Source organism: Abramis brama (genome assembly GCF_963993115.1).
Source record: "Abramis brama genome assembly, chromosome: 19".
Lineage (NCBI taxonomy): Eukaryota > Metazoa > Chordata > Actinopteri > Cypriniformes > Leuciscidae > Abramis > Abramis brama.
Genome location: NC_139981.1, coordinates 9,477,235 through 9,490,199, shown reverse-complemented (window position 1 = coordinate 9,490,199; position 12,965 = coordinate 9,477,235). Strand labels below are relative to the sequence as shown.

Genomic DNA, 12,965 nt, shown 5'->3' with positions numbered 1-12,965 from the left:
ATACAACCGATAGCCTAGGTGTTATTGTAAAGCACTTGTTCTGAGAGATAAGAATTGGCTTTAAAATCATGGATGCCAACTTTTAAATTTAGCTTGGAGTGAAAAAAAAAATACACACAAAAACCCTGCATTACAATAAGTGTATTGTGATTGTCAAAACATTTGGTAACTAAACAGAATTTCATTAAGTTTAGTGTCATTTACAATGTTTACATAGTACAATAACTAGTAGGCCTACTATTTTTTAGTGCTTGACACAAATTTCACGATTTCAATTAATAAGCTTGTGTTTCGATTCCGATCTTGATTCAATATCGATTCATTTGGATAAATATCAGGTACAGTAGCTACATGTTAATTTTTCTCAATGAAACACAATTTATTGTTTGAATTTCATAATAAAATTGACAGAATTTGAAAGCTGGGACTTTGTTTCATATCAAAGTAACCTGCTCTGTCTTGCTTGTCGGTGTCAGTGTCCTTTTTGGCGTCTTTGCTCCGTGATTTTTCACTCCTTTTTACTTCAGACCAAACATAGCCTACTGTTTTTGTGACCTCAGTTTAAGCACTGAAACATAATTGTATGATTCACTGTTATCCAAAACAAATTACATTGTTACAATGTCTTCAAACTATAATCTATAACTGCTGGAATGACAGCATTGTATAATAAATAAATACATTTGAAAAGATCTTGAATTTATAACTGCTATAAGTGCATTTTTTTATATTTAGAATGTTTTCCTAACTCAGAAGTCAGCCATTTTTGTGGATTCATTGCTTTGATTCACTCGATAGCACACGTACGTCTGCAAGATGTCTGTTAAAGGTCACTTCATTGGAAACCATCTGCTGTTTAATAACATCTGATAGACATCTTTAAGATGTCAGTTTAACATACATTCTAAATCATTACATCTTAAAGACATTTTCTAAACGTCTATTTGACATCTGACAGGAAACGTCCTATAGACGTATTGCAGATGAGCAAACACTCTAAAAAAATATGTCTTCCAGATGTAAACACGCACATCAAATAGACGTCTCCGTGATGTGCGTTTGCTATCTGGGTCATGAATAAGTCTTTCAAGTGATGACGTGACTGATTTCCACAGTAATGACTCAATGCCACAGTAATGGCCACATAAAGTGAAAGGTTTCTTATCGAAATAGGACAGACACCTCATGACAAGACAAAACATAGGCTATCTTTAAAAATGAAATCAGATAGCAGAAATAATGAGAAGTAGAAGTACTGTGGTATGTTCAAATATCCTTCTTATCAGTTTATCGAAAAATAACAATTTTTTTGTTCTCCTGCACTCAGAAAATATTTAAGCCTTTTTTCAAGATTTTCAAGAAGAATTGAAAAATCCTTATATTATTCATAATATTATGAATTTTAAATTAGTAAAAAAAAAAAACTAGAGCTTCTGTTTCACCTCTGTTTTCTAAAAAAAAAAAAGTAGATTATACATTTCAACTATAAAATAATCAATGAATGTCAATTTATTTAATGAATTTGAATATAATTACTAAAGGTTAAAGGTCGCCCACTCACCTGAATCCCACTTTATCTAACACATTTAACCAAAGTAGGCCACCAATATTTAAACACCTTACACCTTACAAAACAGGAACTGTCACAATAATATTTGTTTACAATTAGTGAACAAGTGCGACCTTGTAATTTCGAGAATAAAATCTTATGTCAGAGGGTTTTCTACTTTTTACCATCAAGGTGTCCTCCTTTGAGTTGTGGGCTGGGCACACCCACCAGTGTCATATTGCATCAACCAAAACTATTTCATAATTTAATGAAATAGTGTCTCTTTCATTAAAGACCAGTGTCGTGCTCTGAATGTGTAAACCCATTGATCACAGTACAATCAAGCGTAAACGGCCCACTTTACCTGCATTCACCCTACCTAATTATATTAATTGTCGAATGAGTTTTGTCGCTAGTTAAGTTGCCTGGTCACTCGCGTCTACATGGTTGAAATGTGGACAGTCGAAAATGAGAACAAGTGCACATAAGCACATGGTTCTATAAATTTTGACATTGATTTAAATGGTGGGCGGATCTACTTGACTTCCCTGCCTGTAGCTTTCGGTTCTAGCGCAAGAGCAGTTCTACGAGAAACTTTTACTTCGAGCTGATCTGAGATTATTTAGTAAATGACTGAGTTTGAATGACTGACTGACAGCGACCACACTGAAAATCTGCTCCAGTCACATCAGATCATCATCAGACCATGAGTGTCAGTTCAACACGGAGCAGCGGGGAAGAACTCGACGAGCTGGAGTCAGTTAGGTGAGCTCAAACAACTCTCTGTTATATAATCTACTTCGACCTTTCTAAACGCATACACCACTCATGAAATAACAATACTCTACAAGCAGTGTACACGACTGAGCTCAGTTATGCGCAGTAACATGTTCTCTCTCCGTTATTTTAACTCCCCTGTACACGTATTTGATCCTTAGATCCTTTTATGGTTCTTGAGCTAAACTTTTTTCTGTGAAAATTTCACAGTTTTCTAAATTCCGTGTTATGCTAAAATGTGAGAGTAAAAAATAAAAAAGGGAAGAGCAATAAAACAAGTATATAACGAGCAAACTATTGTTAGTTGTTTATTTGATTTGTACAACTGTTTCGAGGTCAGCTGCGTTAGCGAATGCACGAGGAAATACTTCTCCAATTTTATTTCTTTAGTGAATGAAAGGGTTACAGAAACCTGTTCCCACTGACTGTCTGTTATATAATTTAACCTATATTTATGAAGTGTTTTTGTTTTCTTGTTAACGACAACAAAGCAAAACAAATGTAAAACATTATTTTATTCATTGTAGGCCTACATTTAAATTTCACGATTAATCAAAGGATTTTTTTTCAAATCCCGAAAAGCCCAACATGTCAGTTTTATATTTAACCGCTATTTTAGGACCATTAAGTTTATTTATTTTTTATTCATTATTAGTAATATTTGCTTAAGGACATTATTTTTATGACCAGTAAGCACATTCACCCCAATTCTAATTACAGTAATCCATGTGATGTTTTACATTTAACTATAATTTAATTGCTAATTGTAATTTAATCTAATTGCTCATTAGATTCTCACTGTAATACAGTGATGATAAATCGTCCCGTCCCTAAATTTTAATATTTTTATGCAAAAGTTTCAGAACCAGCCAGTGGCGGATCTATGGGGTGGCAAAGGGTGGCAGCTGCCACCCCTGGGATACAGTCTTGCCACCCCTGTTGCCACCCCATTTATAAATCAGATAATATTTTTTAAGTATACTTTATGTTCATAGCTACACGTTGAAGGCCAAGGAGACCCGCAACAAACTCCTCTCAAACAGAAATCGCCGATTTAGAATCCCCTCCCCCTCACAATGGTTTCACCCATCACTAGCACGGCAACGACCCCCGCGAAAATGAAATTTCACCAGTGGCAGCAGGGCAGCCTGGGCAGGCAGCACAGTGCATCTGTCTGCAGTACGCAGTGTCTTGCAACCCGACTGGAGAGACTGAGCTGCCCCAGAGCCTCTGAAGGTGAAGTGAGTTTCCCCAGGTGTAGTTTAAATACACGTTTAACTTAAAGTTACATTTGTAATGAATGTATTGTATGCTAAAGACGATTCAGCATCAGCAAAAACAGCGAGTCTATAACGTTAGCCAAAATCAGCGGTCAAATCGCTCCCTCGTGATTTGTAAGAGCACTCTTCCCTTTGATTAGCCTAATTTTTATTTTAGTAAAAACAAGAACAGCTCAATAAAAAATATAAAATATTGTTTGTATCCATAACGTTTACTGATGGTCGCCGTTACGCCGACGTTACGTTACAACACACAATACAGTGCCAGTTAGGAGATCGATCATTTGATTTGCTAAGCAGTCCTATTAAATCCAATTCCTCTCAGATATCACAGCAATGAAACTAGGTTACAACTGGGGAAATAACAAATACAATAGGATTAAGTATGGGCGTTAATAGTTGGGAGAAAATATAATGCGTAATAATGATTAGATCTGCATTTGGTCTTACAGAGGCAGCAGTCTAATAAACCTGCTGACGATTGCTCCATTAATGTGAATCAAATAACAAAAGGCAAAGAAAAAATCAGTCGCAGCTCTTGAATGATATAAGCTTTAATCTATCTATGATAAACTATGCAGTGTTATTTTAAATCTGACTTTATTAGATGTCTTTTTAGCCCATATTACTCCTGAACAAATTAAAGCACTGGATATACTGTATAATTTGTATATTTGTTTAATTGTATACTTTTTTTTTGTTTGTTTGTTTGACCATGTGTTTGTACTTTATTTTTTGGTGTCCTATGTCTTCTGAATATAAAACACAAAAAGCCTGCACCCTTCTGCATAACGTATGTTTTATTTGTTTTGTTAAAGCATTGCTTTTTCTTTTGCTATAGATATTTATTTTACATTTCAAAATATAAATCAATATTAATTGTGTTCTAATTTTTATTTATTTTTTTCCTTTTTTTTGATATAACAAAAATAACCGATAAGAATACCGTTAAAGTACCGGATCGATAAGGAGTATTGGTATGAGTAGTAATAACGAATGATACCTATCCCTATTGGCAGCAACAAATTAAAAGTTATGGCCAATTTAACTGTGATTAAATTCAGTATATATACGTCTGCCATATTTTGCCACCCCTCAAAAATTCCTGCCCCCCTCTCGCCACCCCATAAATATTTTTCTAGATCCGCCCCTGGAACCAGCACATCTGGACTGGAACAATAGCAAATATGTCAGTGGATGTTGACAGTTGATATTTGACATCACCATACAACATGGCTTTGTGTTTAAGTGCCCCAATTTGTTTCTCTCTGTAGCTGGTATCATTATGATTTGTCCCGGCATGCAGCTGAAGCCCTTCTCCTTTCGAATGGGGTAGATGGGAATTTTTTACTCCGAAACAGCAACAAGGGTCCTGACTGCTTTGCTTTGTCTGTCCGGTAAGAAATATCCATTTGGGACAAAAGTTCAGAAGTATTTGCAGTCGACATACAAGTTGGATATTTTCCTTGTGTGCACTGACTGCAATTTATAGAGAAATCTACCCGCAAAGCTACCTAAAATTAACCTCAATTGTGTGTAAGTGCTGCTTAATTTTGATGTTTTTTTTTTGAGGATTCTTTGATAAATAGAAAGTTCAAAAGAACAGCATTTATTTAAAATAGAAATAGAACCGTCCTTGCTGAATAAAAGTACTAATTTCTTTAAGAATCTTACTGACACTACACTTTTAAATTATAAAGTATAATACAACCTCAAATTAACGTATCAGACCTTTGTTCTGTGCAGCAGTAGACACTCACCTTTTCTAAAAATGAGTTGCAATCCTTTGCCCTTTTATTACTCAAACAATTTAAAAAGTCAAATGATGACCCAACATGACTTTTTGCTACTCCCCTTATTTTTCCATTTCTCTTATTTTCTGTGGGTATTCAGTTTACTTGAAGTTTTTCAGTTCCTTTTTTTTTTTTCAAAGTGTCAGTTGTGTACCACTGTAGTCTTGTGTCTTGCAAAATAAAGGTGCTTACTCCCATTTGAATATATAAATAAAAAAGTGATTCACACAAGCCATGAGGCAGTACCCTGCTCACATCACTGTGACAGACTGATATGTATAAATGCGTTTAATTCTGAGGTTAATTGACTCTTCATTTATAGTGTGTGACTTTGTAGAAATAATATTCAGCCTATTTCAGTGTGACTAGGTGTGATATTGCTTGTATACCCCATAAACAAGTTAAAATCAAGTAATATTGAGAATTCAGTCACAGTATGGCAGCATTTACTCACTCTCTTTTCCATCAACACTTCTTTAGAGCAAAGGATTCAGTGAAACACTTTCATGTCCGGCGGCAGTTTGGCAGATATTCCTTTGGCTTCAATGAATTCCCTTCCCTTCAGGATTTTTGCAGTCACTTTGCCAATCAGCCTCTGCTAGGCAGCGAGACAGGTTAGCTGTTTGCCTTTAATTTACAGTTCACAAACTTTTCAGCACTTCTGCGGCACAGTCACCCTGTTTCCTGTTTCACTCTTGTAACCAAGGAAACCTGATAGTGCTACGGTTCCCGTACCCACGGCAGGTGGAAGAGCCATCTATTTATGAGACTGTGTGTGTGCATACGGCCATGCAGACAGGCCGGCATGAAAATGACCCGGTGCCTATTGTTCCAGCAGTAAGTCAAAATTACATTATACAGACACACATGCACACATGTATTGCATCTAAAGTGCCCCAATTATGCTTTTTTGGATGTTACCTTTCATGTAGTGTTATATAACTGTTTGTGAATGTAAAAGTTCTGCAAAGTTTCAAAGATTAAAGTGCATGATATATGGAGTTACTGTCTCCCAAAAGAATGAACTGAGTTTGAAAGGCGTCGTCAGTAATTCTAGCTTTACTTCCTGCTCGAACCTATGTAGGTTTGTAACAAATGTGTATAATGCTTACTTTGACCTGCCCTTAAACACTAGTTGTAGCTGAGGCCCGGAAGTGATTGGTTGACATGTTGAGAAGCAAATCCACTTTGCATGTGTAATCCCTTTGGTCCTACTCACTCCACTCCGAGCGGGACTCGAACCGGCATGGGAGGCGGGCGAGCTAACAAGGATGCTAAACACCTACTGCGCCTCTTGAGATCAAGGGGATGAAGTTTACCTGCACAGCTCTCACTAGCTGGCCTCCTAAACCTCACTCCCATCTGGGTCACGGCACCAACGTAGCCCCATCGGTCCTACTTGCCCCGCTCCGAGCGGGACCATAGACTGTAAATAAAGATGGACGACGCACCTTCACTCTCTTCCATTGTATAAGTGAAGCCGCCAGTGTCCCAATATGGCGCTGACATCTCGAGTCTGCACAGTAGTGACCTGGAGCCTGAGTCATTTTTTAGGTGTGAAATAAACAGTTATGGAATGTAAAAAAATAAAGGTTTAAGCTCCAATCTTCTCCCGAAGATCCTGAAAAAAGTCTGTTGGCGCCTCAGTGACTACTTCATTTAGAGAAGCTGTCAATCTCAGCTGTCAATAATGACGTCACATTCCCGTTTTCATAGCATCAAATAACTAACTAAAACCAAACTTATTTAAAGAACAAACTGTCTGGCATCCGTTACACGCAGCCCCCTAAACCTCACTCCCATCTGGGTCACGGCACCAATGTAAGCACTCCAGTCCTACTCGCGGGATTTGAACCGGCATCTCTGGCATGGGAGGATGGCACGCTAACTAGGAGGCTAAAGACAGCAGTCTCAAACGTCATCCGCTAGTGCGCCTCTTGCGGCCAGGGGAGTGAGGTTTAGCTGCACAGCTCTCACTAGCTAGCCTCTGTTACACTCCTTCCCCTAAACCTCATTCCCATCCGGGTCACGGCACCAATGTAAGCCCTCCAGTCCTACCCGCCCCGCTCCGAGTGGGACTCAAACCAGCGTCTCCGGCATGGGAGGCACGGATGCAAACATGGACGTTAAAGACCACAGTCTCTAGAGTCATTCGCTTGTGTGCCTCTTGAGATCAGGAGAGTGAGGTTTACCCGCACAGCTCTCACTAGCTGGCCTCCGTTACACTTGCACTACCAAAGGATGAGGACCCGGGCTGGAATTGATACGGTAAAACTGACGGCATCTTTACTGTTCGTGTCACTGTGTTTACAAGTGCTAAGGGAAGCCTTCGGAGCTGAAATTCAGAATGGAAAATTGGACCAATCAGAGCAGATTAGGCTCTCAGAAAGGCGGGGTTTAGAGAGACTGAATCCTTTATAGAACCGTTTCAGGCACTATGAGAAAAGAGGTGATGCTGCAATGTATATTATCAGAAAATTAAAGTGTTTTTTTACCTTGGATGCATGTAAACCTATTGTAGGAGACATCCCAAACAAAATTAGAATCCTTTAAAATAGCATAATAGGGGCACTTTAAAAGAGTTAAATGGCGGTTAGCACTTAGGATTGGGTTAAAAATCAATACAGACATGCAGTGAGTGGAATTTATCTGTCTTGGTAGTATTGTCTGTGCTCCTGAATCATTGAAAGTCTTTTCATGTTGTTAACAGCTTGGCACAAAAGAAGGTTATCTGGTTAAACAAGGATTGCTTATCAAGGTATGGTTACACAATTTACTATATACATATATATATATATATATATAGATTAATATAAAACATTTAAACCAATGTTTACAGTAAAACTAATAATGTAAATTGTGAACTGGTTAAATTGGTTCTAGAGTTAACCTAGACCTAGTTCTGTTGGCTGATGGGATTCCTCTTTATTTATTTTCTGGGCAGAACTGGAAACAGAGATGGTTCACACTGAATAGATATGAACTTAAATATTTCAAGGACAAAATGGTAGGTCCATGTATTTTGTACAATAAGATTTAGAATTAGATAACCATTAAAGTTGATTATTTATCTCTCAGAAAACTGTCCCCTCAGTTTGTAGATCCGATACGAACCCTGAATCTGACGGAGTGCTCTGCTGTACAGTTTGATTACAGTCAGGAGAGGGTCAACTGCTTCTGGTGAGAAATTTATGATATGACTGCACTATCTGATTTCCTTTTCTTCCTCTTTTGGGTGTCAGGGATAGGCAAAATTCTGAAAATATAGGCTTCCCTTTTGTTTAGTAGAGAATATATCATTTTATACCATTTGGTGACATATTCTGAAAAAAAAAAAAAAAGTTCATAGAATCCAAAACTTGGATTTTACTTCCTCAAATTCAATTACTGAAAAAAGTAATTACAGTTCTACATCCTGTTTGCTGCATTCATTCTAATTCAAGATTTGTAATTTAAAAGGCTTTCTCAGTTCAAGTCTGAATGGTGCACAACCATGAGTTTACGTGAAGAGGGCAGCTACAATTAATTAATGATCTTTACCCAGTTATTGAACTGAACTGAGCTGAATAATGTCATTATTACCTTGTTACATCTGCTTTACAGCAGAATTTGAATCACTTATTTGATAAAGTATGTTCTATCATAATTCTGTTACTTTCCTGTTTATTATTGTGAAGCTGCTTTGAAGCTATTGTATAAAGCGCTATAAAAATAAAGGTGACAAAATATGACTTGATAAAATAATGTATTAGTTTAACCATAAAGGCTTCAGGGAAATAAAGAGAGATGCCTAAAATGTTGATGCTAATGGTAGACTGTTCATTTTCTTACAAAAGCAAAGTTTCTGAAGAAAAAATAAGACTTTTTCTATTGACTAGATGTCCTGTTTGTTTTTACATCTGAAACTTCTGCAAATTGGTCAACCATAAAATTACTGGCTATTTTTGACAACTGAAAATGAGCTATATATCTGCAGCATTACACAGTTCCCGTGCTCACTAAATCAGCATTAGAGAGAATCTGCATGACAAAACTCACATTGTCTGTGTACAGACTAAGATATAATGATAGGTTAAAAGGTAATTACAATTTCATATCAAAATGTTAAAATTGTGCATTCAATATGTATTGCATATAATATTTTCCTACATGTAAGTGAAGCTCAGTAATGAGGAAGTGCAGTCAGACACTCCTATACATGGACTTCCTCCTGCCCACATATTTTCCGATGTATGGAATTTTTTTCCCCTCAATTTCAGCCTTTTACTTCACTATTTAACTTTATTAATATTCTTCTACTTTCATTTTTCTCTCTCTCTTTCCTATAGTCTGGTGTTCCCCGAGAGGACGTTTTATTTGTGTGCAAAATCCGGTGCTGAGGCAGACGAATGGATTAAGCTACTACGATGGAAACTGGTAAGCAGAAGCTAAAATGTTAACCATGAAAGAACAGTCATTATGAATAATCATTGTACGTAATGGTTTAACAGTATAGTCAATTATTTCTTTGTTCCAGTGGAAATGATTCTATCTGACCCTCTGCACCAGTCTAATCATAGATGTATTTGTCTTTTTGTTGTCCTTATCTCTAATGATGACTACCCTGCATTTCCAGTCACAGGTAAAAAAAGGTCAATGATGTTCAACATGGAGAAGTAGCACTGGAGCAATGTGAGCTGTGTGCAGTTTTATGTTCATTAACTTCATCTGATTTGGCATTATGGTAGATATCGCATGAAGATATAATCTGGCCACTGAATCACACATGCAAGATTTTCCATCTAGGTCAAGCGAAGTCCCAAGGCACTATGCTATCATGCTTTAAAAAGAGTCTGGAGGCGGTGCATTACCAATGCTTGTTTTATAATTGACTGTAGGAAGTTTTTTTTTCTGTGTGGAACTTTCAGATTTTCTTATTCTTCTCCAAGCCAAGCTATACTTGCTGAATGTTCCTTTAAACGGTGTGTCTGCTCCCAAACATACGTACAATACCCCCTTATATGCATGGCTGTGACTATGAAGAAGTAAACATGTAAAATATAATTAAGTCTGTGCATTGAAAGACCTTTGGATGTAAGATACTTTTTTTCCAGAATCGAGAGCTGCAGTGATGTATTTTGTAGGCTAACCTGGAAGTTAGCATCACCCTTATTCCCTCCACAAAAACCCAATTGGATTTTACATTGACTTTTGGATTATTGCAGAAAACAAGATCTATTACCAACAAAAGTTCTTGCACATTTTGTACATCTTCACAAGTAAAAATCGTATGAATTTTGAAGCCTAAAGACAATCGCCAGAAGTAAAAAGCTAAAAGTAGCCTATATCTTAACTACAAATTCAACGTCACCATCACTAAGTTTGAGTTAGTGCACAATTTAAAATGCAACGAGGCAAACTAGTGAATAGATGAGTTTTCCTATTCAGTGCGAGACCGTCGTTTGTGGTCGAAACGTTGCAATTTATTAAACTTCTTTGGGAACAGAAGTAGCAGTGCGCCAGTTCTTTTGCATTTCAGCTCAGTTTTCTTTTGATCGAGCACCTGCTGATGTGATGTTTGGATGTGCGCATATACTACTCTGAATTCATGATGTTTAATGTCCTCAACAATCTGTTGTCCCACTGAACCATTTGTTAGCAACTACTTTTTTCAAGACTAGTAAAAGCTTTTTTTTTTTTTTAAAAATAACAAGAGGGTATTACTGATATATTTTATGTCAATGAATAAAACATAAACATATCTTACACTTGTGTTCATCACAGAACTCAGGTTTTTGGCCTACAAAAATGCATAATCCCTTCAGCACTCTATAGACCAAAATAAAAGGTATAAAATTATAATTTCTCCAAACAACAATGCTACTTCTAATGTGATGTGTGAACTGACAATGTGTGAACCCATACTTGTACCCATTTTCCTATGGAGAAGCCCCTTCTGTAAAAATGTATCATGTCAATAAATAACATTTATTTTTGTAAACCAAAGCTTTAGACAAATTTATTAATTAGGAGGAGACAAAAAGGAGCAGGTTACATTCATAAAAGACATACAGCATCAAGACCAGCCAACATTATATATGTACATATGTGTGTGTGTGTGTGTGTGTGTGTGTGTGTGAGCTAGAACATCAAGACATCTGACTGGATGGGCGATCGTGACCCTCTTGTCCAAATGTCTAATTCCTGTAGGTACTGAGATGAATAGCGACTAAGCTACTTCCACCACCTGTCTTAGTTCTTCAATCAGAGGGACTAGCTCCTTCTCAAGACTGAAGATCAAACCTAAATATGAAAGAAAAAAATCAGGGAAATTAATCATTGAACTGTTATTGTCATGAGCATACAACCAAATAGGCTCTGTGGCTGTTGTCCTATTGGAGAGACACACCTGTGTTGGCATTACTACTTGCGATGAAACTTATCACTAAGGGTAATCGGTTGAACTGTACAATCTGCCAAGGAAATACATAACAAGGAAGTAGTTAAAGTTGAGTAAACTTCTAACAAGAAATGACAACAAATATATACTTTTGTATTCCCATTTTAATATGAAAAAGGTTTCTAGATGTGCAATGTTCATAACTGTGGAAGCACGTCATTACAGTCTGAAAAGGTCCATAAGGAGCAAGTCGTGAGTGTGTGATATAAAGTACCTGGTATGTGTTATAGTAACAAATGATGCTCTTGTTTTTGGACAAGCCGAGCTTGCTGCCCTGGTCAGTTGCCAAGGCAAAGGTGGACAGGAACGCTGGCCGCAGTGCATAGTCGGGGGCATTGTCATTGGCAACTAAAGGAGAAAACAAGTAAAATCTCAGGTGGAGCTTCAGCAGACATACAAACAGACATGAAACTCAGAGCTGAGGCTGTTACCTTTGATTACAGGGACTCCATCTCTATCTGTCACCACTATTGCATGGAGTCCTTCAACACTGATGATGGCAGAGAAAAGTAATCATTCATTACAACTCACAATGCATAATGAAGGACAAAACTGGTCTAAAATCCAAGATAAATCCGTTTACCTTGGCAGTTGTTTATACAAATAACTTCTCAGATTCTGTAACAATTAAATCAAACGCATTATGACATTTCTAAGAAAAGTTGTTGCAGCAAATGCATTACAAACATACTCACATCTGCCATATTCATTAGATTGACTATGTAGCTCCCCTGCTGCACCCTGTAGCAAAAAGAGTAAAGGACGAAGTGGAAGTTACACGAAATTTTAACAGTATCTTGTGGGCATTTCATTGTCGACAGCAATTTCTAAATAAACACTAACATTTCTAAATATAGTAATTATAAATGGAGGAAACATATATTAATAAGGCATAAGAAGCAAAATGTAATAGTATTACCTTCAATTCAAGCCAGTTTTATAAAAGTTCTTCACTTGTTTATGTGCGATCATCACATGACAGAAAACACAAGGTTTTCCGTGTACGTAATATCCGTTAAAACGTCATGTATAAGGAGAGTGCGTGTACACAAGGCCATCTAGTGGTGGCTGTTGGTTTTGATGTTAGTAGAGTGTCTTCATCCCTTTATGTATAGCCTACTGTCAAT

General features: G+C 37.0%; 2 protein-coding genes across 3 annotated transcripts; one reads left to right on the top strand and one right to left on the bottom strand.

The window, feature by feature from the left end:
- The first annotated feature begins 2,108 nt into the window (after positions 1-2,108).
- On the top strand, positions 2,109-11,072 carry dapp1 (dual adaptor of phosphotyrosine and 3-phosphoinositides). 2 transcript variants are annotated; one of them, XM_084094011.1, is made up of 9 exons: positions 2,109-2,314; positions 4,881-5,003; positions 5,880-6,013; positions 6,106-6,236; positions 8,110-8,157; positions 8,344-8,406; positions 8,494-8,579; positions 9,728-9,815; positions 10,015-11,072. In XM_084094011.1, exons 1-9 carry the CDS (start codon positions 2,256-2,258, stop codon positions 10,036-10,038), a joined length of 756 nt encoding a protein of 251 aa, XP_083950137.1. In that variant the 5' UTR covers positions 2,109-2,255; the 3' UTR covers positions 10,039-11,072. The 2 variants fall into 2 exon arrangements, with proteins under 2 accessions (XP_083950137.1, XP_083950138.1); XM_084094012.1 differs by having other exon boundaries at positions 9,916-11,072.
- Positions 11,073-11,096: 24 nt separating this feature from the next.
- On the bottom strand, positions 11,097-12,841 carry lamtor3 (late endosomal/lysosomal adaptor, MAPK and MTOR activator 3). The gene is made up of 7 exons (XM_084094013.1): positions 12,758-12,841; positions 12,534-12,579; positions 12,422-12,456; positions 12,270-12,328; positions 12,053-12,186; positions 11,788-11,851; positions 11,097-11,681 (listed from the first exon to the last, which is right to left on the bottom strand). The coding sequence occupies exons 2-7, from the start codon at positions 12,546-12,548 to the stop codon at positions 11,608-11,610; spliced, it is 381 nt and encodes a 126-aa protein (XP_083950139.1). The 5' UTR covers positions 12,549-12,579; positions 12,758-12,841; the 3' UTR covers positions 11,097-11,607.
- Positions 12,842-12,965: the final 124 nt, after the last annotated feature.